At 43.2% G+C, this 27,485-nt stretch overlaps 1 protein-coding gene across 1 annotated transcript in view; it reads left to right on the top strand.

The window, feature by feature from the left end:
- The first annotated feature begins 10,618 nt into the window (after positions 1-10,618).
- Positions 10,619-27,485, top strand: part of Crybg3 (crystallin beta-gamma domain containing 3) — a 103,850-nt gene continuing 86,983 nt past the window's right edge. The window contains exon 1 of the mRNA XM_040750611.1: positions 10,619-10,894. Coding sequence (XP_040606545.1) covers positions 10,746-10,894 — 149 coding nt within the window. The 5' untranslated portion in view covers positions 10,619-10,745. The remainder of the gene's footprint in view (positions 10,895-27,485) is intronic.

Here is a 27,485-nt window from a genome sequence, read left to right on the forward strand (position 1 = left end):
GGGATGGGTCAGGTATTCTGGCACTCAGGAGTCACAGAATACTAAGTGTTACACAGCTCAGGTGGAAAGGTATCCCGGAGCTCGGGAGCCAAGGATCACCACAGATTGCAGTAAGCATAGCAGTTTACAGCCCAGCCTCAGGGAAAGGCTTCCCCAGTGTATCAGCTCCGCTCTGGCAGGACAGGGTCTTCCAGCTGGGGATGTTCGCCCAGTGTAGCAGTTCTCGGTAGAAGTTACTACAGCTCAGCTCCGCTCCTGGAGAGCAGAGAGCAGGGAGAGCAGCTCTGCTCTGCCAAGGGAAGGTTTCCCGGGCAAGTGTTATAGCCCTGCTTGCTCTGCTCTGCTCTGCCCAGGGTTGCCTCTTCTCCATCGCCGCCGCAGCAAAAGAAGATCTTCACCCAAAGCTCATTGAAGGGGTTTATTAGAAGGAAGCAGCTGGACCAGCCAAGCTGAACATACACAGGGTTTATATAGGAATTCCTGGGGGCAGGGAAGTTTTTCTAGGGTAGGGATTGGTCCGATTTCAGTGCTGAGATCAGATTGGCTAGAGCTCTGCTCGAGGATTGGTTAGTTTTCTGCACAGGATTCAGGTCAGATTTGGCTCTGGTTTCAGGACTAAAGTGTGTTTCTTTCTCTGGTCCTTTTTAGCCTTTTGGCTCCAATTTTAGGGCCAGGATGCATTTCTTTCACTGGCTCAGATTCCAAGGACAAAGTGTGTTCCTTTGGCACTGGTTTCAGGGTAGGTACATTTCTTTAGTTCAGGTTGCAGGGCCAAAGTGTGTTTCTTTGGCCCTGCTCAGGGTGTGTTTCTGACTGGTCCCTTTTCCCTACAGGATAGAATAGTATTCAGGCACTTGGGACCCAAGGAATACCACAGGTCACAGTAAGCATAGCAGCTTACAGCCTTGCTTCAGGGAAAGGCTTTCCTAGTGTATCAGCTCTGCTTCCTCAGGAGAGGGCTTCCAGGTGAGGTTGTTACAGTTCAGCTCCATTCCCTCCAGAGAGTGTAACAACTTCAGTTAGCCAGGGGAAGGTTTACCCAAGTGAAAAATGTTACAGTCCTGCTCTGCTCTGCTCCACCCAGGGTCGTCTCTGCTCAAGTGAAAAAAGGTCTCACCCAAACTTCATTCAAGAGATTTATTGGGAGGGAAGAATCCAGGGTGGCAGAGGGCAGCCAGGTAACACAAAAAACCACAAGCTGAACAGACACAGGGTTTATATAGGCATTCCTAGGGTGGTGATTGATCAGATTTCAACCCCTGAGTTTAGGGTGGCTAGATCTGCTCAGGGATTGGTTAGTTTTCTGCACAGGGTTAGGGTCAGATTTTGCTCTGGTTTTAGGGCCAAAGTGTGTTTCTTTCACTGGTCCTTTTTAGTCTCTTGGTGTAGTTTTAGGGTCAGGGTGTATTTCTTTCACTGGCTTTGATTCCAGAGATAAAGTGTGTTCCTTTTGCCACTGGTTTCAGGGTCAGGGTACATTTCTTTGGTTCTGGTTGCAGGGTCAAAGTGTGTTTCTTTGGCTCTGCTCAAGGTGTGTTTCTTTGGCTGGACCCTTTTCCGTACAATAGGTTGATACAAATTATGAATTATACCCTAAGTACTTGAATTTTTTTCTTTCAGAATTTTAGCATAATCAATGTTTTGATTTTCATAATTATGTGCATTTACTTGTGAAAATTCCTGCTTAATTCAGGGTGATATAACAGAATAACCATAGCCTTGGCAGCTCACATACAACAGAAGTAGAGAATGGAGATCTGCCGTCAGGCTGCCAGTGCTTTAAGGTTCTGTTGAGAGCCTTCTTCTCATCCACAAGTTCCATCTTCTCATTATATCCCAACAGAAAGGAGGAAGAGAACACTGTGGATAACTTTACAATAGTACAAATGCCATTATATCCTGAGAGCTCCACCGTTATGAACTAATCACTTCCCAAAGACTGTTCCTCCCAATATCACACTGGTGTTTAGGATTTCAACCTGTGCATTTTGTGTAAACTTGGGGCAAATTCAACTTGCTTGAATTTAGCATACCCAATACTCTGGTATGCTAAATATATATGCATGCAAATATATATGCAAATTTAACTACCTTTATGAATAGCATCTACTCTTTTACTATTTTTCTATTTCGTAGTTTTAAAACATATTAGTTACTCACTGTGCTCTATTATAACATAAAGAGGATTTATTTTGACTTGCTGTTCTTGGAGATATAATACATCATTGTGGAGAAAGTATGGTACCAGCAGCAGGAAGCAGCTAGGCTGTCTGTATCCTGTCAGGAAGCAGAGACTGATTAGTTCTTACACTCAGATTGTATTCTTACTCTGTCTGGGACCCCAGCCTGTGGAATGATACCACCCACATTTAAGATGAGTCTCCCTATATCAATTTAGATAATCCTTCAGACATGCTCAGTGATTTGTTTTCGTGATGCTTCCAAATCCCATCAAGTTGCCAGTGAAGATTAACTATTACAACTCCTATCCTTGTCAACAAGACCTAAACATCACTTTTAAGTTTCCATTCCTTGTTCCCATAAGCTTATGGTCATCTCATAATGTAGAATACATTCCATCCAACATAGTGCCCATAGCCTTTAATTATTACTACACTGTTTATAAGTCCAAAGCCCAAGTCTCATCAGAGACCAAGGCAAATTTTTTTAACTGTGAGCTCCAAAAAAACAACAAAACAAAACAAAAATTATATCTGATATTCCTCTTCCAAAGGAATGAATAAGGACATAGCAAAGAATGATTGGACCAAAGCAAGACTGAAATCAAGCAAAGCAGTATCCTCTTTCTTGAGCAAATTTCACTCCCCTCTGCAGCTTTCTTGGTAGATGTTTCATTGTCCTAGCATCTCCAGATTTTGGGGTGCCGGGGGTTTCAATTACGATTCAGGTTTGACCTTCATGTACCTCAGGTTCTCTGCAGGGACTTTTACCCTGCCACATGTTGCCTGGCCTCATTGGCTCTCTGGAAGCAAGGCACAAGAGTCATTAAGCTTCTGGATGTGACACCTTTCAGGTAACACACCAGCACTGTAAATGCCACCCACTGTGTTTGCTCTTTCCTCTGCCTTAAATGCCTCTGCAAGAGCAGTGCGTGCTCTTAAACACTGAGCAACCTCAGCAGTCCCATTTCTGTATTTCTCAACAGCTGCACCAGCAAGCTGACAATGTTCAGTTCAGCATGAACTCCAGGTAGCAGCTGAGAGAAAGGAACTTCACAGAAGACTGGCAAGCAGCTGTCAAAATGATGCTTTGCTCACCTGATTTTCCTCCTAAATTAGACAGTTGGTCAATAATAAGACTTCCAACTTGAATGAGATGTACTTACTGGTCTAACCCGTCCAAGGTAGTAATTGCTAGTTGTAAACTCAAATTATATAGGTCGCATTGGGATTGGGGCAGCAGTCTCTCCACCTGCATATTTCTCATACCTATCATTTTCATTTACTTTTCAATTATGCAATTTTTAAAAGGTCAAGAGAATGCAATAAAGAGTTCACTTGCAGGTAGTTTCATATTAACACACCAAACCTATGGATGCCATGTATTACACATGTGGCTGATGATTCATGATTTAGAGGCATCCATTTATTTCCTCATCAAAACAGCTAGAAGCCAAAGCAGATATTAATTATATGTCTGTCATGTCATTGGCATATTCTACATTATGTTTTATGCATTATATATTATTCTGGTGGGGTTTTTTGTTGTTATTGTTTTACTATCATGATATTCCTATTACAGATCTGTGCCCAGAGGTGTCTTAAGTATGTGCTTGTTGGAGAACACATCGTGTCACTTCACATGTGTGTGTGCCTGTTGCCCATGGGTCACATTTGTCACATAGTTTTGCCAGTTTGTCACTCTTAGTTGTGTGTTTTCTTCTCATATAGCTGCTAGGGACTGGATCACCCTATGTGCTTCAGTCACTAAGCATTTGGCCTGAAAGTATTGAGCAAACACTTGTTGAACACGGATCTATCACATCTTTACAATATGGGGATTTGTCATTTTTGTGACAAATTTTGTTTGGGGGTTTTATGGGAGGGTTGTTTTTTGTATATATACTCATACCAACTTTTCTAGTTAACTTTGAAGCAGCTAGCATTCGAAGAGTGAATGTGAAGTCAGTCATTTAAATTTTTTATTTAGACCTTTATTTCAGTACTTTCATTTAGTTTTGTTTTTCTGAAATACAGGGTGCTTGGTGGGTTTCTAAGTAAATATGTAATTACTAGGATTTTTTAAAAACTTGTTTGGGTTAAGTCTTCAGCTTTCTGACTACCTTATTGAGTTGCTAAGGAAGTTTGCCAGTTGCAACTTGTCAAATTTTATTCAAAGATACATTGTGTTCTAAAACTGGTTATGCTTTATTTAAATCTCAACAGCCAAATGTACTTACTGGATACACTCCAAGAAGTGATGGGAAGATCAAGAGTGAAATGGTGGTTTAAATAAATTCATTGCCTGCTGGGCATTGGTGGCACACGCCTTTACTCCCAGCACTCGGGAGGCAGAGGCAGGCAGATCTCTGTGAGTTCGAGGTCAGCCTGGTCTACAGAGCAAGTTCTAGGACAACCTCTAAAACAATACAGAAAAGCCCTGTCTCAAAAAGCAAACAAACAAAAATAAACTCATTGCAATCCCTTCCAACCTATAGGTGGCTGACACTTTTATAGAGACTGATGTCTATTTTCTTAGATGAAGTACATAGCTGATTTGTATGTGGATTTATTGCTATTAGATTTAACAACAACAAAACACTCTTGATGCTTGACATTTTGAGTCAAAGTCTAACTAGGTGCCTCAAGCTAGCCTCAAATTTGCTGTGTATCCTAGGCTAACCTCAAACTTGTGATATTTTGTTTTTGTTTCCAGGTGTTAGGGATGCAGGTGTGTGGCACCACACCCAGGTTAAAATTTTTACTTTTTACCTTTTTTATTTTTCAGTGTTATGGATTAAACCCAAGGCCTTACACATATGGGACAATCACGCTAGTTGCACCCCCAGCTGATGTTCTGTAATATTTTAATTAGATTTCTGAAAGTTTATTAATGATAGTAGTTCATAATGAAGTAAGATTTCCATAGAGAAAGTCTGTCAGGTTTATTTTTAGTTCTAAATTCATTACCCTATCACTCCAAACCAAAGTAAACTAGTTTCTATTTTATTCAGTGCAGACTAAAGTTGAGTATAGGAAATAATATTAACCTCAATTTTTTTTTTTTTTTGGTTTTTCGAGACAGGGTTTCTCTGTAGCGTTGGAGGCTGTCCTGGAACTCACTTTGTAGACCAGGCTGGCCTCGAACTCACAGAGATCCGCCTGCCTCTGCCTCCCGAGTGCTGGGATTAAAGGCGTGCACCACCAACACCCGGCCCCTAACCTCAATTTTAAATTAGGTAAAACTCCTAAAGGAAAACTGTGGTTCATTTTATATGGCAACATGTAGCAATTCCAGCTGCTTTTTCCACCTAACAAAACCTGTGTTCACCACAGCTGCTGCCTCTAGATCATGTTTTTAAGCCATTTGCAAATCGACCTGGTAACAAGGTTTCCTAGTAAGAAGGATCAAGCTTCCAGAATATATATGCCATAGCATTTAAAACAGGTGAAAATAACTTCATGAGGCAATTTTTTAACCCAAAAACTTTGTATGATACTGACTACCCGCGATGCATAGTCGACACTTAGAAGTCCAGTCCAGACATTTACAAGTAACTGTTCTTGGCAGAGCAGATGCATTGGAATTGTATTTCAGAAAAGTTCAACAGTGCAGACCTCGTATACTCACTCAGATGAAGTGTTTGGGAGGACAGATGATGGGATCTGAGTTTCTTATTTAATACTAAGTTGTTATTCTGAAGCATTCTTGTAAGTGCTGCAGTTCTGAAGGGAGAGGTACCCTGGCAGTCAGGAGTCTAGGAACACCACAAAGTAACACCTCACACAAGAGATTTATTGGGATGAAAAAACCCAGAAGGATGGCTGCCTCTGCTTGGGTGAGAAGCTGCAGAGAACTGAGTAAAAGATGAGGTTTATATATCAGGTTTTATTTTATTTGTTTGTTTTCGGGGGGGCTTTCCAGGGTAACAGTTGGGATTTCAAGTTCTGAAGTTGGGCTTTTTACTTTGTAGAGTGGGGAATGGGTCTAGCCTTTAGGGCAGTTAGAGTGTTCTGTGGGTGGAATTGGGCAGTTGGAGGCCCTCAGGGGAGGGACCTGGCCATTTGTGCTCCTCAAGCAACTTACAATCATACCTGCCATTGTATTAAGCTAATTAATATTAAATAGAATCTTAAGATTTGTATTCTAGCTTTTAACTGGGCGGTGGTGGTGCATGCCTTTAATGCCAGCACTCGTGAGGCAGAGGCAAGCAGATCTCCCTGAGTTCGAGAACAGCCTGGTCTACAAGAGCTAGTTCCAGGACAGCCTCCAAACCTTCAGAGAAACCCTGTCTTGGGGAAAAAATGATATTCTAGCTTTCAATCATTTTTCATGACATTTGAGACAGACAATGGCACATCAAGCTGACTTGATGTGACCAATTACTTTGGAATATGCTTTATAATCTACATTTCCAAAGATACTCTCCTACTTATAAACTTGAAAGAGCATACTATTTCAATTATCAGCAAACTTTATACTGTTGAAAAGTATGGGTAACTTAGGTCAAACTGACACATCTATTTAACCATTAAATCCTGTATTTGATGCCCTGCAAATAAAAACCAGGAACAATACAATAAAACATCATGTATTCCATAGAAGCCTGAATAACCAATTACTTTAAAATTTCACCATCTGTTCTCATTGAAGCAGTAAGACAAGGCATTTCCCCACGCCACAAACCATGATAATCAGAATGTAACAGAATGAGAAATGCTAGCATTGCCTCTCCTTCCTTATCTGCTGCGGTGGTTTTTAATGAAAACTTGAGTATACAGACAAAGGCAAGGGGAGGCTATGCCTCCGCCTCCCTCCTAATTGAGTGCTTCTATCCAGTAATAGCTTTTTGCTGCCCTGGGCAGCTTGACTTTCCCTCATTTGGCCAAGCACAGCTATTATTCTAAGAGGCAGCCAGTGAAGTGCCCCAATCCATCTGTTTGCTTTTTCATGGGCTGGTGCTTTCCTTGATGTTGACAGCTGTCTTAATATTCCTGGGCCACCTGCCACACAGTAAATACTGTGCTCCAAGATGGATTCAGTAGTTTTTCCCTCTGGTAGAGTTTCTACAACAATAACAGAAAAGCTCAGCATTGCTAACCTCCCCATGCATCCTCATTTAAATGCTTCAAGGATCAGCACTTCCTGTCGACTCTCAGGCATTTGAGCAGCACAGTACTTATGCTTTGGGAGCGGCAATTCACTCGCAGGTGACAAACTTGAGCTTTCTCATATGTCATATGGGCTACTGGATCAGTCTTTGTGGAAGTGATGTAGTCACTGGAGGCAGAGACTAGAGGATTCAGCCAGTTGCTTCCTCCTGTCAGCTTTCTGGGACACCCTTCCCCCACATGTTCCTATGAATAATTTCCCCCTCTTTTACCTTCAATACATTTGTATTCCCATCAAATCTGTTCTTTGAAGGAAAGCTGTTGTCTTAGTCTCTAACATGTGCGTGGGGCTGACATGTCCTGGGCGCTTGGACATTAAGTTTTGCTGCATCTGCAGTTTTTAAAGCTTTGTGGGAATGTCCTTTCATATTGATTAAGGATTTCATACACATGTAATGTGCTTTGATCAAGTCCAGTCCCCATTCCTTCCCCTCCCACTCTTTCCTATCCCATCACACTATTCCCTTCGGGGGTGGGATTTCTCCTGAAAGCAAAATCATTTAAATGGAAAACGAAATTTATATAAAATGATTTGGGCATAATAGAATGCAAATTAATAATTTTAAAAGATTGACTATCCTACAAACTTAGCAAATTCTACGAAAGCAATGCGTTGTTTTTTTCTATCTGCTACTTGGCATATATCCCTATATTAAAAGTGTATAATGTGTTCTTTGAAACCCTGTCATATAAAAATATTTTAATGTTACTGTATGTATAAAACAATGGAATTAAATAGAGCAGTCTTTTCACTGGTTCACTTGGTCTTATTTATAAGATATAGAAACACCATGAAAACAAGCAACATTATACTTTGACATGCACATATACAGCTCAAAGTACTGGTATAGGTTTGAGCCCTTACAAATAAGTCTGAAAAATTCTATTTCACATGCTTTACATCGAACAGAAAAAAATTTTTTGGAGTAATTGTACCTATAAAATTGTAGAGTGCATTATGGAACATATTATTACTATCATGATAGAAATTACATCATTTAGAAACAATTCTGCGTCATGCAATGTTGCCTGCTGACGTCTGAAATACTTTATATACGCAACCTTTAGCTGCACATTTCAAATCTTGTTTCACCTTCACAATCCACCTGCTTGCAGTATAAGAAGCCACAGATGTATTCATGTCTGGACAGAATGTGTGGTCTTGCATCTTGGGTGTAAATCTTGATGAATTGAACAAAGTGGAATTTCACAACTTTATTATCCTTTGGAGAGGAGCAAGTAAAACGACATAAATATTTCCCAACAAGTTCAAAGCCAATGTATTCTTTATTCATGAGACCTTGGTATGAGCCCAAGAATTCTAGTACCTACTAATCCTAGGAATAGGATGGAGGAAACGTCCTGTGGTCTCAACACACGTTAATTTTTTTTAAACTTTCACCATCATCTAATTGCTCTCAGTGGAAAAGGCTGTTCCAGTGAGGCACCTTCAAACTTGAACTTCATCAGCCTCACTATAAGAATGTTCCTGCCTTGGCTACTTTCTAAATGTCCAGAGGAAAAAAGAATAAAATCAGTACCTCTAAGACCCTTACAGCTCTAAAATTAAAACTCTTTTTTTCCCACAGATTTTATAATGAAATCCTAGAATTTAGGATTCAAGAGTCTGCTATTACAAGCCTGTAAAGGTGGTAGTACATCTAAAAATCTGGTAAATGTTGGGAAAGCAAATAAATGAAAATCCAGTGCCAAGGACTTTCCATACCACGATTCTAATGCTTCTGCATGTACCCAGGAGACGAATTATAAAAAAATATTAATATGTGACTACTGTAGCTTTTTCCTATTGCAGCGAATTCTGAGAGAAGTGGTATTATTGAAAATCAGAAATACTTCATAATTTTATTGGCCCCAGGCCACTTTTATTCCCAGATAGCCTCCCTGTCTGCATCCTCTGGGCTGGCACTGGGACCACTTTCATCACAGGGCCATTGGAGAGGCAGCTGGAATTCATTTAACGTTGCTTTGGGGAGACATATTATAGTCCAGGCCTGGTAGCTACAGGAAAGAATGTTGCTTCAGGTTTTTGATTTTGGATCCCCTCTGGGCTTTCTGAGTAGAAGATCTTTTATACACATCCTCTTCAAGATGTTAGCTCGGAAGCTTTTCTTATGCTATCTAATTTTATCTGATCCTAATCTTTTCTCATTCTCACACTCCTAATTTCAAATCCAGAAGAAGGATTAAAATGCTTCTGGGGGCAGCTGTGGGGCAGCTGTGAGGGTCCTTAACCCAGTGTCACCTGCTCACTTCTCCAGCCAGCCAGAGGGAGAGTACTCTGCTTTCGTGGGTTTTGCCTATAGAACATTTTTAGTTGCTAAATGTCCCTCTACTTTCTTGAATTTCATACCTCTGGACTGTAATTTGGCTTTAGACAAAACAAAACACTTGGGGTGAATGTACCACTGTGCTTTCTGCACTAGCTGCTACACTATATAAAGTCATGTTATAACCAGATATTTATTTAGTTGTTTTCGAGACTGGGGTTATCTGTGTAACAGTCCTAGCTGTCCTGGGACTCGCTTTGCAGACCAGATTGGTCTTGAACTCACTGAGATCCACCTGCCTCTCTGCCTCTGGACTGCTGGAATTAAAGGAATGCCACCACCACCCGACCCAGATAGTCATTTTAAACTTGCTTAAGGGCCTTTGGGGTTGCACACTACAGTAACATCTGCCCAACAACAAAATATTTGTTTCAGCATTTTCTAGTTTGAGTCATAGTTGAATCATGCTTGCCTTTTGGTCAGTGTCGTTTTTGAAAAAAGGATTCTGGCACTAGTCCATAGGTGAAGGGTGAGAACCGAAGCATACCTGAGTTAGAAGTTACTCCACATCTAAAGCCAGCTGAAGCAGAAACAAGTTACTGACAACTGGACAGATGGGACCCTGGTGTCTCTTGCTGTCTTTAGAATGGCTCTACCTTGGTTCCGGGCAGCAGAGCAAGCTGGTGCTGCCTCTTGCCAGGTGTTTCCAATAATGACCCTCTTTTAAAACTGCACTAACTTGCAAAAGGGGCAAAGCATTTACAGCAACTTCGCAAAGTCAAGTGGGCTACGGGGCTGGGGTGGTTTGGGCGGAAAGCAGGAGCCTAGCTAGCATCCCCAGGCTGCTCCTCCCGGACCTGTTGGCTGCCGGCGGCGGGCGGGCGGCGGGGCGGTGGCGGTGGCTGGCTCCTCCCGGGGGGCGGGCTGCTCCGGTCGCGGGCGGGAGGAGGAGCCGCACGGGGAGCGCTCGTGCCGGCCGGGCTGGAGGAGCCGCGCTGGCCGCCCGCGCCGACTCCGGCTGCACACGGCAGGCCAGGGCTGCGGCCACCCGCGCTCCGGCCACCGCCTCGTCCGGGCCCGCGGACAGCGCGGGGGCGCGGGGGACATGTCCGGCGGCCGCAGGAGGGGCAGCGCCCCCTGGCACAGCTTCTCCCGGTTCTTCGCTCCGCGGAACCCTTCCCGGGACAAGGAAGAGGAAGAGGAGGAGAAGCCGGGGACCGGCCAGCCGACCGGCGCGAGCCGGGGCGCCGCCAGGTGGGAGCCGCGGGGGCGCTGTTCGCTCCTTCTTCCTTTGCTCGGGTTTCCTCCGGTCCCGCCCTGGGTGGATTAGATCTGGCGAAGTTCTTGCTCCGGGCCGGCTCCCGGCGCGCGCTTCCTTCCCCGCCGCCATCGGGGCTTGCCAGTTCGTCCCCTCCGCTCGGGTCCTCTCTGCAGCCGCCGAGGGAGCCTCACCCTCCCTCCACGGGTGCTTTGCCATCTTTAGTTTTTCTCGAAGTGATTAGCCAAAGAGTTGTAACAAGAGCTTCCCAAGACTTCATCCCGAACCTGAAGTCCTCCGCCAGATTTGTTTACAGTTCAAATGATGCCGCCCTTCCTCGTTTCTGTCTCTCACTTGGGGCGTCTATCCGAAAGCTCAGATTCGGGGAAGCAGGGCTGGAGCTGGCTCAGTTTAATCATTAGTATGTGCCCGTTTTCTATAATCTTTTTTCCCTCTATCCAAGCTACTTTAAAGATTGACATTTTTAAAGACTCGTCTCATTAAATTGCCCGTTTTTAAATTCATTCATCCTCCCTGAAGGAGGTAACTCGCTCCTTCCAACTTTTTGTTTGTTTGGTTTTTTGTTTGTTTGTTTGTTTGTTTTGAGACGTGAGGCCAACTTCGGTTGCACCAGAAGAACCTGTAACCCGTGTCCTTGGAAGGTTGCCCTCTAGAGAGCTATATTTACCTCACACTAAAGACTTGGTGATGGACTTCAAAGAAAAAAAAATGGATCGGAAGCAACTACGGTTCTAGTTCCATTACTATTTAGGGTTTGCGATTGCTGCTAGTCCTTTGTGCTCCTTGGTGTTCCTAATTATGAAACATTAACATTCTAATCACATGTTAGCCAAATACATCTTTCCAAGAAATGGCCAGTTCTAATTGACTGGTTATTCTTCCTTGGAAGTTTCAGATACTGTTGTCCTGGTTGTTGATGGTTTAAGATCCGATGTTTCACGATCCTTCATGATAGTTTTGAAATCTGGCGAGTCTCACCTGGGATGTGGTTGCTGCCATGGTTGTAACATCTCTAGCAATCTTCAGTGATAGGAAAGCTGTAGACTCAGCACCAGTCGGAAACATGAGAGTGGTGGAGCGGAGTAAGCAGGCCAGTTGCTATCAGCCTTGTCCTGAAATCCTGCCTGCTCCCCTGGCCTATTTGCCCTTTTAAGGCAGATACTCCTCCATTCTGAACTCTTTCTGCCTGGGGCTGACTAATCTAGCAGCTAGATCCTCTTCTATGGCCTCTCTCCTCACCACCCTGTAGGTACAGGCTGTGGCTTTTCACAGTGCGATTTTAATTGTGTTTATGCTAGCACTAATTTTGTCCTCATCTTTTTTAGAACTGGCCAGATGTTAAGGGGATTGCAGATAATCCCTGGTGTGGGTGTTTAGCTGTTTTATATGGGCTTAAATCTTGCTTTTCACAGCCACAAACACACAAAGCCGTTATTGAAAGTGTAACGAAACCAACGGGACCACTCAGTAGTGGCCATCGTCCCACTAATAGAACAACCCTGGTGTTAACAGGATCAGAAACAGAATTGTGATCTGTCACTGTGATCCCATTTGAAAATGAAAGGGGCATCTTAGTTGTTTCTCTTTGTGGCAGTAAAACCTATTAGTGTTAGTGAGAGCAGGGTTCACCATTTGTAGGCGTGGTTTTAGGGTAGAAGAGTTGGTCCAGTCCATGCGATGTTGATTATTATAGCAGGTAGCCATGTAAAGATAGCTAGGAAAAGGGCTCCCACATAAAAGCAGTAACGGCAACCTGTAATGTGTCTAGTAGTTTACGACTTGAGAAGTGATATTTGGCACAACTTTTGACAAACTTGAATGGTCACAATCTATTTTACTGTAAAAAAAAAGTTTTAAAGAGAGCTGCTCAAACTTACGTAGCCTACAACACTGGGACCCCTTTATGACCTATGAATACCTGCCTTTTTTGTTTGTACCTTGGGATGAAATGGTTTTCTTCCCTGGCTGGCTTTCCTTGCATAGGCTCATCTCCTGCCACAACTCATTGTGTTGGCTTACCGAGTGTTTTATTACTCAACTTACTCACGTCCAAACACAAAACAGAATACTGGCTTCTTAAGAACAGAGCCCCTTAGCAGCTTCTTAAGAGAATCAAGATGAAACATAAGTATTAAGGAGACTGATGAAAGGCTTGTTTATGACATCCTCTCCCTCCACAGATGTTTGTTCCCTACCAATGAAAACAAGGCCAGTGGGATAAGTTGGGATAAACGCTGGCTGTCTGTGATGATGTCCTTCACACTATTGTATTTTACTGCTCACCTGTTTGGAGTGTATGACAACCTTTGTTTTCACTGTGTTTGGGCTTCACCTGGTGTGAACAGTCATTTGTTTTCTTGACTTTGCTGCTACTGTGTTCTCATTGAACCATCAGCAGTCAAAGAAGGTTAAGGATCACCTTTTGTTGAGTATTTAAAGTGTTATTGGACAGATCCTGGACATGCTTATGCCAGGATAGATTATGTAGAAATAAAAACTGCAATTAAAAGTTTTCACACCTTTAATCCCAGCATTTGGGAGGCAGAGGCAGGTGGATCTCCAAGTTCGAGGCCAGCCTGGTCTAGAGAGCAAGTTTTCAGGACAGCCAGAGACATAGAGGAACACTGTTTGGATAACCAAACCTAGCCAAAACAAAGCAAAACAATGAAACCAAAATCCTCCAAGATTTTAATGTGTCTCATTTTGAGTTGTCAATATATTGTTCAGTCCAATTGATTAGCACATAAGGCCAGACTCATAGAAGAGATGAGAGGAGTCCAGTAGGGGCCTTTTGGTATAGGTGACTTTAAATGGTGCTCTATGAGTTGTGGATGTTTCTGTGGGTAGAGAACTTGGGAGGTTGGGAGAAATAGGAACAGGTGTGGCAGATGGTCCACGAGGTCTGCAGGAATTTAAGGTCTGTTAAGGAGATGCACGTTGGTGTGTGTGTGTGCATGAGTGCGTGCGTGTGTACGAGACGGGGCTGGGGGGGGGGGGTTGGAATTGGGTCATTAGGTCTCCAGAGAGAACGGTTGACTCTTCACTGGGAGTTTTCTTTTGTTTTGTTTTGTTTTTGTTTTTAAATGGCTCTGTGAAATGGATATGGTTGGAATGAAGTAGGTGAACTCCTACCTTCTTATTTTATCTGCTTTGTGAAAATGATTGCACAAGCCTTTTTCTTGCTGTTATCACATGATGAACCTGTTTATGGGTTCCATGTAATACCCTTAAGTCAAGAGGGAGCTCACATGGTGAGAACATTTCTCAAGGACTAACTTTTCACTTACCCTGGGCAGAGAGCTTGATTGAGTGCCTCATTTATGCGGTGCCCACAGTCTAAAGGGGCGCCACACTTAGAGGCCTCTTACAGTTTTGAAGACAGTGAGGATGGGGCAGTGCTTAATGGTAGATCCTCCTTGTATCTGGGGAGAAATAGTTCTTTAAACTGGACTCTCCTGTCCACTGAAGGACATCTGACACCCATGATGCCCACCTACCAATTGCCAGTAGCATCTGTGTCATTTGGCTAACCCAGAACACCTTCACCTTCAGGCAGGTGGATGGGAGGGAGCTCGGCAACCCTCCCAGGTGAGAGAGATTTGCTGGTGATCACAGGGGAGTTTAGGTCTTTGACTTAATTGCTCTGGTTCATTAAACACCATTTTCTCTTGCATCCTTCAAAATCATACCTTTTCAGCATATGTTAAAAACTGGGGCCGGGCGGTGTGGCGCACGTCTTTAATCCCAGCACTCGGGAGCCAGAGGCAGGTGGATCTCTGTGAGTTCGAAGCTGGACTGGACCGATAGCCTCCAAAACAATACATAGAAACCCTGCCTTGTAAAAACCCAAAAAACAAACAAACAAAAAACCGGTATGACCGGGTGGTTGTGATGCACACCTTTTGTCCCAGCACTCAGAGAGGTAGAGGCAAGAGGATCTCTGAGGCCAGCCTGGTCTACAGAGTGAGTTCCAGCACAGCCAGAACTTCACAGAGAAACCCCGTCTCGAGGAGTTGGAGTGGAGGGAAGCTGGCTATGTTGGATCATTCCTGTAGTCCTGCCGTTCTAGTGACTGAGGCAGGAGGACTGACTGCTTCAAATTAAGTCTTGAGTTCCATAATGAGTTCTAGATCATTCTGGAATATAGTGTGAGATACCCTATCTCAAAAACAAATACATATACATTTGACCAAAGAAGCCCTTTGATTTTCACAGAAGAAGGGAAGACAGGCCCCCTAAACTCAAGGTCAGGGGTTGGGTCTTGTCTTTCCCAAACACAGTTAAAGAGTGAGTCTGTGCTGTTGGTTAGAGCATCAACCAGGTCGTCTAGTGGTTACCAGCCAGGGGCAGTACTTTACTCACCAAGTGGGTTTGTGAAACGTAGCTGGAGGGTGTTTGTGCCTGTCATCACAATCCAAGGTGTTGAGTGACAGAGGTCAGGAAGCTAATGGACTGTAGAGCAGGAGATAAGATTGGAAATAAAGGACAAAAACGAAAAGTATCCTGGTGACCAGGCTGGGAGCTCTTGGTCTTTTGGTTAAGCTCTGATGAATAAGGACACGCCTGTGCCATGCCAGCATTTCATACTTGAAGTACTAAAACTGCCTAGCAAATTCTAGAAGCCTTCAGAGGCGTGGATCTTACGGGTCTGCCAGGTTAACTTGGAATGGGAACTTACTCTTGGCAGCAGAGAAGAATTGGTAAGCTGTTTTACAGTTTTAAGAGTCTACCTTTTGTAAGTGAGACCTCCCCCCAGTTCATAGGATGCCTGTGGGATCGCTCATATGTGAATTCTTGCTGTGGGGGTCCTTGGAAAAGAATTCAGTTGTGTAATCTACTGGAATTGTAATCAGAACTCCTGCCTTTATTGAGCCAGCGATGTTTTTAACATTTTTATTCATCAGTGGGAAATAAAAAGAATAATGGCAGTTTGAAAAACAGAAAATAATGCCTCCAAGTATTCCATTCCCTATTGAAAGTTCTAATGAAGTAAGCTATGTTAGAAATGCTAAATAATACAGTGGTGGCAGGGAATCATAGGTTGGTATAAATTCAAGCCAGGATCTCCAGTGAAAAGAGAGCTACCAGGAGAGTAACTTGTTAAAGAAATTATTGTTAACTCTACAAGCTGATGTGGTTGCTTTGTGCATATATTCCCAATATGATGCTGCATAGTGGACACAGAAGGATGATGGGATAAAACTAACCTCAGTATAAATATGTTTTTGGTATGGATGATTTGTTTGGTTCAGATCATTTTTCTGTTTAGAAAAATATATTTATTTTGCTTATTTGTATGTGTGTGTGTGTGTGTTTGTGTGTGTGTATGCATGGATGTGTGTACGTGGATGTCCAAGGGCAACTGGCAGGATTCTGTTTTTGTCTTCCACCACGAAGTCCCTAGGATTGACCTCAGTTGTCAGGCTTGACAGCAATCGCCTTTACTGGCTGAGCCTTCTCATTGGCCTGCATTTCTTCATTAATGTCATATAGTGAATAGCGACTTTTCCCTGAGTATGTTTCTATTAGTGTTGTTAACTCAGAATAGTGTGGGAGATGTGGTTGTAGCTCTAGCCAGAGGCTGACAGTACTTTCTCTCTGTTCCCCTTACTCCTCCTCGACTCTGCAGCCTCAACAAGAATTTACACATAGGTGGAGCCAGAAAAGTGCATTCCTTGAGGATTCAGCGTTCCAAGTGGGTAGTGATCTGTGCACTGAGTAGTTTGACTCTGCTACAGGACCTGTTGAAGGTTTGCAGCTAGAAATAATTCACCCCCAGTGTTTAGCAGGTAGGTGTTACTAGCTGAGTGGTGGGACAGCTCCATCCGGACTCTCTCTCAGTGTTTAACTTCTGGAGGATTTCAGGGAAGCGTTCCAAAACACAGAAATAGCAGTCTGCTTAGCCACCTAGGTTTTTTTTTCCCTTGACAGATTAGTGATGACAAAACAAAACTAACCTTTTATGATAGTCTTGTGCTTGGGGTTTTGAACAGATACAATATTTTTTTCTTATAAACCTTTGTGCGGCATTGGGAGAAGGTTCTTTACTTCTATCTCATAGGGTTGAAGGATTGCAAAGGGTTCTCGGCTGACCAAGTGTCCTACAGCACCCGTGGGACAATCAGAAGTCAAGTGGCTCCTTCTAAATCTGAAGCCTCCACTATGTGACCACCATAGTCTCTGCTTCACTTGGGAAGAGCCATAAGGGAAGGCTGGCCTTGGAATGTGATCCTAAATGGAAACAAAAGACAATAGCATGCAGCTAGACATCTGGCCAGGTGGACTAGGTCAGTGTCTGTACAATAAGGAATTTATAGTCTTGTGAGCTGGGAGAGGAAAGTAAATGTATACATTGTGAATTATGAATCTATATTTAAACACACAGGTCAGTCTCCTTCAAATAGATTAAAACTATAGGAAGATAGCATATTGTGCTAATCTGATAAGCAGAACTCCAGTTTGCAATTGACAGTCGGGATCCTACTCATCTGCTTTAATGAGGCCTGTGGTGGTTTGAGTGAGAATGGCCCACCATGTGCTCATGTGTTCGAATACTCCGTCCCCAGTTGGAACTGTTTAGAAGGCTTAGGAGGGGTGACCTTGTAGGAAGTACAGCGGTGTTTCAAAAGCTCACATCAATCCCAGTTAGCTTTCTCTGCTTCCTGCTTGCCTATCCAGATGTGAGCTCTCAGCTCTTCCAGCCACCCTGCGTTTGCCGGTTCAGTGTTTTCTTTTGTGTGTTGCGTAGCGTTTTTACGCCTGCAATTTAAAAGTAACTGTGACAAAAGTAAACTGATAACACCCTTTGGAGGGAAGCAGGAGACCCACACACTCAACAACTTCACTGTAGGAATTCTGTCACACATATCAAGTTTGGGACAGGGAGCTGGAGAGATGACTCAGAGGTTAAGAGCATGGGGCTGTTCTTCCAGAGGACCTGAGTTCAATTCCCAGCAACCACATGGTGGCTCATAACCATCTATAATGAGATCTGGTGCCTCTTCTGGTGTACAAGCACGCATGCAGATAACTGTATAAATAAATAAAACTTTAAAGTTTTTGACAGGCTAAATGGTTTGTGAGAGTGTAGTGAGTGCAGTGTTATTTTAATAGCAAAAGAGGAAAAGTAGATTCTATTAGTTACGAAATTGTACATCTATCTACTATTGTTATGTTAATATCGTGTACTTGTTGGACAGCATGGCAAAACTTGCTCTGTGCCTCAAGGAACTATCTCCAAGGTACATTTAAAAAGAAAACAGAGCAAGGTACAAAGCAGGAGGGGGGAGGGAGTAAAGTGGCTGCTGCCAGCTCGGTGTCACCTGCCTGTTCTCAGTGGGTGGAGCCTGTTCTCAGTAGGTGGAGCCTGAGTGAACAGGCCAGGGTGCAGGGAGACAAAGGTTCCTGTCCAGCTCTTGACACTTACAACTTGTGTGAATCACCTGTTAGAGAAAGAAGGGAGATTGGCTTGAGACCTGATGAACATTTGTCTATAAAAGAAGAAAATCTAAGAATTATTGATCTGAGAAGAACAGACTATGATGATTTTTTTCAAGTAAGAAAAATTTTGGTTAGGGATGGTTAGGGATGCAAACCCTATTGTATTGTGTACACTGTAGGATCATTTGGGGTTTTTGGGGGGCGCAGAGTTGATGTTCTCTAAAGGTATAATTGAGACCTATGTATTCTAATCAATAATGTAGAACTGGGTGAAACCACAAAACTCTTAATTCATCTAGAGGTCACCTGGCATCCATGTGACTAGGTCCTCAGTTACAGTACAAGGTGGCTGGCTCTTCACTTCCAGGCCCCAGCCTTTGCACGCCAGCCAGTAGGCTAATAGGTCTGTAAAATGAATGTGCTTTATATGTTCAGAAGACTAATATTTTATTGAAAAGCCATACACAAAAAAGCACCAGTTGATCCCTGCACACATGCCTCCCCTTTTCAATCGCATGTCTTGACAGCATCTATCTACAACCCCTAAGAATTGAGTGTCATTGTGTCGGGCACTTTCCTGGGTTCTGGGAATCCAACAGTGAGCAAGATGTGACCTAGTTGTTTGCTCCTCCTTTACTGACCTCTTCTCTCCCTTTTTCTGACTTTCTGAACTGGGTGTCACTCTTTAGCCCAAGGTAGCCTCAGACTCACTATGTAGGCCAGACTGGCCTGGAACTTAGGACCTTCCTGCCTTAGTTTCCCTGGTGCTGGGATTCCAGGCATGCTCCACCAAACTGAACCGCTTCTTCCTTCCTCTTCTAAAAATAACAACACAGTGAAAGGCAGAGAGGTGTAGAAACAATCAAGAAGTGTGAGCCCATTCTTGAGATTTTTTTAAAGAGGAAATTGCTTTAATTACACAATCTGTTTCTTCCAGTATTTCTGTATCAATATCTAAATAATGCTTTATTATTATTTACTCACTTTAGGTAGTATCTGCTAGCTTCTGATAATGGTAGATGAGTATGCATTTTACACCCTTTCCAGTTCCTTCACACACTCATGTAAACAATTACTATCATTTGAGGGACTAAATAAAAATTGAGTCTTCAGAAATTTATTACTGTGTAAATTTATTTTGTCTAGCAAAGCCCTGTATTTTTTCTTTTTGATTATAATTTTTTATTTTTAAATTTAAATTAGAAACAAGGTTGCTTCACATGTCAATCCCAGGTCCCTCTCCCTTTCCCTCCCCTCCTCCATGCCCTCCCACCAATCCCCCCCCAATCCCTCCTCATTTCCCCAGGGAGGGTGAGGCCCTCCATGGGGTTGCTCATAGTCTGTCATTTCATCCAGGGCAGGGCCTAGACCCTCCCCCAAGAGTTCAGGGTGAGAGTGCATCTCTCATTGTAGGATGGGAGCCCAAAGTCCATTTGTATACTCGGGATAAATACTGATCTACTACCCAAGGCTCAATAGATTGCCTAGGCCTCCTCATGACACCCACATTCAGGGGGTCTTGATCAGTCCCAAGGCAAAGCCCTGTATCATAATGCTTCCCTTCATGTGACCTTCTGGTCTTCCTGGATCAAAACTGCTTCCTTTTTTATTTTCTCATTGTTACCTCTTCCAAGATGCCCAAGAACATTTACAAAAGTGTTCTCTTTTCTTTCCATATTACAAAATTACATTGTTCAGTTCCCCCGCAATGCCTCCCCCCCCAAGATCTCCTTCCGCCGGTCTCATTCTGTCCTGCTATTCAAATTTACACCAACTCCCTCCAGTTTAGGATTTCATATTTTCCTTGGTTAAGTCCCTAGTTATGCCGGATTATGTCCAACAAGGAATAGTAGATGTGAGATACATTTTTAGTTTTTACATTTCTGAGTATTTTCCCCCGATGGATTCTGAAACTATTTCTCTGTTTAATTCTGCTGGTGTTAATTTTTTTCTAGCAATCTCATTTCCTTTTATATATGTGACTAATTTTTTACCTTTGTAAATTTTGAGAAAATTGAATCTCCTTTTAATTCCAGTACTAAGATGAATAATAGATTTTTCATCGGCTCCTTTTCATATTGGCAGGAATTTGCTGTGTTCTTTTCCTTTAGAAGCGTTTGTCTCAGTCACCTAGCTTGACGGGCGTTTCTAAAACTCCCTTCCTATGGTCCCTTGTGTGCTTGGATTCCAGACCTTGAAGACTTTAATTTTTACCCCTAATTGCCTACCAAATGTGTGTAATTTATGGCTGTTAGTTGGGATGCAGGTTAGCATTTTCAGCCTTGTTTCTTCTCTTGCTTTTGCCCTCTAAGTCACTGGAATTTTTCTGAAATTCTTAGGCTATGCCAAAATGACAACTGCTTTTTCAGCATTCATACTGTAGTTTTATCAGCCCTAAGTATTTTCTGTCTGGTTCCTCTTCCAAACTCTTTTTGTTACCTCTTGCTCATTTTATCTAGTAATTATTTCCTTCTATCTGCTGTTATTTGAGTGTTTTTCAAAAGGACAAAATTAAATGTTTTCTCAAAAACAAAGAAAAAAAAAACCTCTGTGTGAATGTCATTACTGCCCAACTTTCTGTTGAATATGCACTGAACCCTGTAACATCCCCTCTCACCACTGGCCACTGGCCATGATTGTTAAACTATTATGGCACAGGCAAGGTCTCTGCCTTATTGACTTTAATCTCAGAACTGGAGACTGAGGCAGGTGGATCCCTGAGTTCGAGGCCAGCCTGGTCTACAGAGCTAGTCCCAGTGCAGCTAGGAATACACAGTGAGACCCTGTCTCAAGAAGCAAAACAAAACAAAACACCCAAAAGACAGATATTAGGTGTTCAGTGCCAAATTCTCTGAGACTGTTGGAACAAAGAGAAGACCCATGGTAATGGCTAGAATATTTGAGGTGGCTCCCCAAATATTGGTGGTTTCCTTGGTTGTGGTAGTGTGAAAGAAAATGGCCCCCAAAGGTGTGACACTATAAAGATGTGTGGTCTTGTTGGAGAAGTATGTCACTGTAGAGGCAGGTTTTGAGGTGTTAAATATATACTCAAGCCACACCCTGTGAGATAGACTACTCCTTGTTGCATGTGAGTCAAGATGTGGAACTCTCAGCTCCTTCTCCAGCACCATGTCTGCCTGCATGCTGCCTTGTTTCCCGCCATGAAGATAATGAACAAAACCTCTGAACTGTAATCGAGCCACCACAGTTAAATGTTTTTCTTCATAAGAGTTGCTGTGGTCATGGTGACTCTTCACAACAATAGAAACCCCAAGGCACTGGCATAGCATGCTTTTTAGGAATTTGCCTTGTATTTATCTGTCTTTTATGGCATGTAGTTCCAGAAATAACCTGAAATGTATTTCTGTGTTTTTACATATACTAATGTCAGATACTTTCTAGAAGTTGTATGCCAGAAATTTCTTATTCTTTGCATTACATTTATTCATAAAGTAGATACTGCCTCAGTGACCAACTAGAATTTTCTCTCCTGAAATTGCCAGCCTTTCTTCCACAATGGGATATTTGGCACTTGACATCTCAATTCTGGCAGTGACTAGGTGAGGTGTGAACTCTCTGCCTTTTGATTTCTGGTGAAGCACCAGGGGTCAGCTGGAGGTGGCCTCTTGTTGGTGAGTCAGAGTTGAAGCTGTGAGCCGTAGTGATTTCAGCTGTAAGTGGTTAGGTAAGGATCTGCTTTGACAATGTGGCATATGGTATGAAACAAGGAATTCACCACTGTGCAGTATTTATAGTTTAAGTGTCTAATTTTCATTGATTTTTTTAACTCAACTACAGTACTAGGCCATTTAGAATCTTTTTTAAAATTGTAATTTATGCTTTTGTAAACCTCTGAAAATATAAAATAAAGGCACATTCAGAACTCTGGCTTCCCAAAGACATGTGCCATTCTTTCGGGTCATTCCCCATGTACATATGCAGATAATTTTACAAATAAAATTTATGTGTATCCCCTCAACAATAGTGCCTTGATATTTTCTAGTACATATGTTTAAATAAGTACTAAAATCTTAAAATTTAATTGTTATAAAATCTTGTTTAAATATCTAAGTATCTTTCCTTACATAGTTTCATATTCTACTAGATGAGAGAAGACAGTAAATGGTGTAGATTGATGCATAGCATGCTGTAAAGCTGAACCAAAGCAGAATGAAGGAGCAAGGCAGCATGGAAGTGCTGGGTCCAGAGTACAGTCTAGGAGGTATGACCATCGAAGTCTTCACTGGGTAGCATCAGAGCAGAGATCTGGTCTAGGAGGTATGACCATCAAAGTCTTCACTGGGTAGCATCAGAGCAGAGATCTGGTCTAGGAGGCATGACCATCAAAGTCTTCACTGGGTAGCATCAGAGCAGAGATCTGGTCTAGGAGGTATGACCATCAAAGTCTTCACTGGGTAGCATCAGAGCAGAGATCTGGTCTAGGAGGTATGACCATCAAAGTCTTCACTGGGTAGCATCAGAGCAGAGATCTGGTCTAGGAGGTATGACCATCAAAGTCTTCACTGGGTAGCATCAGAGCAGAGATCTGGGCTGTGTCTGGGAATGATGCATGGACACATCCAAACAGGAACTTTGCAGAGAGGACACCATTCAAATGTTCTGAGGATCCACAGTATTGTGTGCCAGTGTGTGCAAACCCAATTGAATGGAGTGAAGAGTGTCCATGATAAGGGAAGGGACCAGCCACCAGATGAATTAGGAGTGGCGAGGCCCTAGCAAGAAGTTGAAAGATAATTTAGCTTTGGAATATTTTTCATGGCCCTTTGCTTATATATTTACATTGCGTGTTTGTATTTATCTTGGAATGTACAGAAAAGGGTGGATGTAAGTTGGGGGGCAGGGTGGTGCCAGCCGTGGTTAGGCACTGTAGAGCTCTGGGAAGAGAAGGATTGGGCTTATCCTTTGGTCTCCAGCTCTCCTTCAGGTCTGTTTTTTTAATGGTATGTGGATGACTGCCCCGTGCTAGTATTTACTGTTTGTGATACCGGTGATCTAACCTTGCACTTACACAGCCCCCTCTCACTGATTTGCACTCCCCCCCCAAGGCCCCAGCTATAATAGCAGCTTGAGAATTCACATCAGAGTTGCAGGCTCCCGATGTTGCTTCACTTCTCATGAGGGGGGTCACAGAAACGGTATGAGTGAGCAAAGGACTCTGGGGAGAAAAGAGCAGCCTCGTGAGAACAGCGAGTGGTACACAGTGCCACCTAAGCTGCTGAGAATCTCAGTCCTCGGGCTAGGGCTGAACTGTAACTACGGGCTTCTGTTGTGGGACGGAGACAGAAATAAACCATCATAGCTATGCGAATCACAGAAGGCCAGCATATGGAGTAGAGCAGCGCCAGATACACCCAGGTTGCAAGGCAACCAGATCTCATCATAGCCATTCCATTTCCTCCTTCCCTTGTTTTTCCCCCCTCCAAAGATTTCTGAAATCATTCGAATGCCAGATGTTTGAGCTGAGATGCGTGCTGTTTGACTGCCTTAAAATTGCAGCCTCTAGTTACCTTTTAATTTGGAGCCCAGAAATAGTGCCATAACCACCTGTTTTATGTCCTGTTAATGGTCATTTAAAAAGCACAAGTCCACTCTACTGCTGGCAGCATCATTTACGAAAGGACAGTTTTCCAGGTGGTTGTCTCTGAATCATTGATGTGGAAATCCTTTTTCTTTATACCGGTAGAATAGGGATTGCTGGTACCTAAAAGCCAGTTTAATTCATAATAGACAGCAGTAGAACATTGAACAAAGAGGATTTAGGACTTGTAATGGGAAATTGTATTTCTACAAAAAAAAATAATCTTCAGGTTCATGTGCCTGGCCTCCATGGTGGGCATCATATTCATGGTATAGTTAAGTGTAGCACAATAAATAAATGACCCAGAGACTGGTATTGGGGTTCAAGCTTCAAACTGAAGATCAGAAAAATAAAGCAGCCGGCCACTAGCTCTTCCCTACCTCTGCTCAGACCAAAGGGGTGATCCTGAAACTGCTCCCGACTTCACTGCTCCTCAGACTCACTCAGACTTCAGTGCTCTCCTCAGTGTGGCTGGAGACTTATTATCCTGAGTGTAGCTGGAGAATAAATGCCAGCTCTGAGACCCTGTTCCTGTCTTAAATACCTCTCATGAGTTCTGGGATTAAAGGTGTGTGATCCCAAGTGTTGAGATCATCTTTATGTGAACTATTTCTCTCCATGACTGGATCAGTTTCATATAGCTCAGTGTGGCCTTGAACTAACAGATATCTATCTACTTTTCCCACCCAAGTAGTGAGATTAAAGTTGTGTACCAACACTGCTTGGCTTCTCTAGCTTGTGACTGACATTGCTTTCTGAATCCTCGGGCTAGCTTTAATAAATCATACATTTTCTGATCTTTAGCTTGAAGCTTGAACCCAGTATCAGTCTCTGGGTCTTTCATTTATTGTGCTACAGTTAAGGACCACATTGAGGCCTAAGGTGGTAGCTAAGGGAATAAAGGACTGGCCTGGAGGTAGCCCCAAGTAACTCTGAGCTAAGAGGCAGTGAGCCCTTCTCTTTGTTATAATGCACTGGCATTAGTTGTGATTTGTGGTTGGTTTCCTGGACGTAGTCTTTTTCTTCCTTTCTCAGAGACTAGATTAGTCTTTTTTGCTTTTATCTCTGACCCTGTGGATGAAGACTCATAACATACAGAGATTACAGGTCTGGGGGCCATCTCATATTATCTGTCTGTCCTGAAACTTACATACTTGTGAGGTCACATCCAGAATGTGGTTTTGCTAAAAAGCCTTTTGTCTGTAAGGTGCTCCCGCTGAAATAGGCAGGTCTGTTTTGACTTTTCAAGATTTTTGTGTTTTATTTAAAACTTCTATTTATTAATGACATACATTTTGATTACCCATTCATTCTTTCTCAACCCCCTTCCACTGCAACCATGTCCCCTCCTCCCGACAAGTCCCCTTCCTGCTTATCATGTCTTTTTATTTTGTTTTGTGGCCTACTCACCTTAACAAGAGCCACCAGGATGGGCAGGGGTATGAAACTGTCCAATAAAGCATGAGTAACTCACCAGCATCTATACCACTGAAGACAGTGACGCTGCCTCCCCATCAGCTGTTGGAAGGTACCAAGGGGCCTTTTTGGTGTTCTGCAGGGCATTTTACTGTGATGACCACAGCTAGCCAGTGGATCTATGAAAGTGCCTTTGTTGCATATCATCTTTTCTTTAGTCCAGGGAAGACTGGAGCATGGCTTGTTCACAGTGTAGTGAAGGCCTTGTTCTGGCAGCTTCTAGTTTCATCACAGGAGTTGGGTCAGGTAGTCTGTGTGGTGAGAAGCAACATGCCCGGAAGGCCAGGCCTAATGAGGCTGCAGTGGAAGATGTGGTTTGGAGGGCAGGGTCTAAATCCAGCTGACATTAGTGAGGAGAGAGAGAACCGCACAGACCTGCCCTGATTCCTTCCCTTCCCATACACTGTCTCCAGTCCTGTGGCTGTAGACCCGGGAGGCAGTTTCCCGTGTGCCATAGAAATAAACATGCAGAGAGGGCACATGATTTCAGGCATCATGGGGCTGAGAGGACTGGAAGAGAAAGAGAATGTCAATTCTAATCAGAAAAGGCTAGGCGTGGCCAACATCCCCAAGGACAGCCAGTTGGCAGGTGGTGCTTAAAATGGAAGGACTTTCCCAAATGAGATTAAGTGACCTTGTGTTTAGCAGTGTTCACAATGACTGCTGATGAAATCCCATTAGAGGTTGCTAAAACATCATTCACTCCAACACCTATAGAGAAAGAGGCTAAGCCTCCATCATCCATTCCAGCATCTGTAGAGAAAGAGGCTAAGCCTACATCATCCACTCCAGCATCTGTAGAGAAAGAGGCTAAGCCTCCATTATTCCACTCTAGCATATGTAGAGAAAGAGGCTACTCCAGCATCTGTAGAGAAAGAGGCTAAGCCTCCATCATGCACTTCAGCATCTGTAGAGAAAGAGGCTAAGCCCCTATCATTCATTCCAGCATCTGTAGAGAAGAGACTAAGTCTCCATAACCTACTCTGTCATCTGTAGAGAAGAGGCTGAGTCTCTACCATTCCTCCAGCATCTGTAGAGAAGAGGCTGAGCCTCCATCATTTACTCCTGCATCTGTAGAGAAGAGGCTAAGTCTCCATTAGACACTTGGGAAAACTGTATGCAGATCTTTAGCAGTTCTGGATTTTTCTGACAAAACCAGAATCATGATGTGTGAGAAAAAAATGTCACAGGAGGACAAGTATTAACAGGAGCAGGGGTGTGGAGAACTCTCCTTTCCAGGAGTGTCTTCCCCTCCCCACTGACCACACCCCACTGGCAGGCTTATTTTAGAAAGAAGCCAAACTGTTTGGAAGGTTGAAGCCTAAACATTTGCTTCTCCCCCCTCCTCCCAAGAAACTTTGTTCAATAAAAGGCTGCTTTGTCAAGCCCATCCTCCTGCAGTCCAGGAAGCAGCTCTTTGACCGCACGAGTGTGTGACTGGCAGTGCCCTTGTACCGCGTTAGCAATGTGGACTGCAGTGAGGGGATTTCTCATTGTGGGTCCCACTCTGCGCCTGGGAATAAATATTCTGTGTGCTCATTACAGTCACCGCTATTTGCTGAGGTTGAGCAGCAGGGTTGGAATTAGTATTCTCTGTGAGTTTTCTAGTTAGTGTTTAACTTTATCAACACTGACCTCATCTGATCACTATTAAATAGTGGTCTTCCTGACCAGACTTCTCTCTTCCCTATATAACCACCAGGCGTTGATTTCAGCTGAATCCAGAGAGGCAATCAGTTCATTGTTCAAGAATGTGGTGTCAGAGGGTGACCTCAGCGGAACACCTGGGGACGGGGTGACTGTTACAATGTAGATTCCTCAGCCGACTCTAGTTGGCTTACTTAACAATAAGATGTTTGTTTTATAAATCCAGCACCCTAGGCGATTCTGTAATATGTTCAGAAGGCTTGAGAAAGACAGTTTTTTGTTTTTGTTTTTGTGTTTTTCCTCTTCCGCTGCTAAACCCCTAGCACTGGGTAGGGTGCCTAGAACATGCAAGTGGGTTACTTTGTATCTGTTGGGTTGGTTAGTTATTGGGCCCAGCCTCATGT

The sequence above is a fragment of the Mesocricetus auratus genome, unplaced genomic scaffold (assembly GCF_017639785.1).
Source record: "Mesocricetus auratus isolate SY011 unplaced genomic scaffold, BCM_Maur_2.0 Super-Scaffold_100008, whole genome shotgun sequence".
Taxonomy (NCBI): domain Eukaryota; kingdom Metazoa; phylum Chordata; class Mammalia; order Rodentia; family Cricetidae; genus Mesocricetus; species Mesocricetus auratus.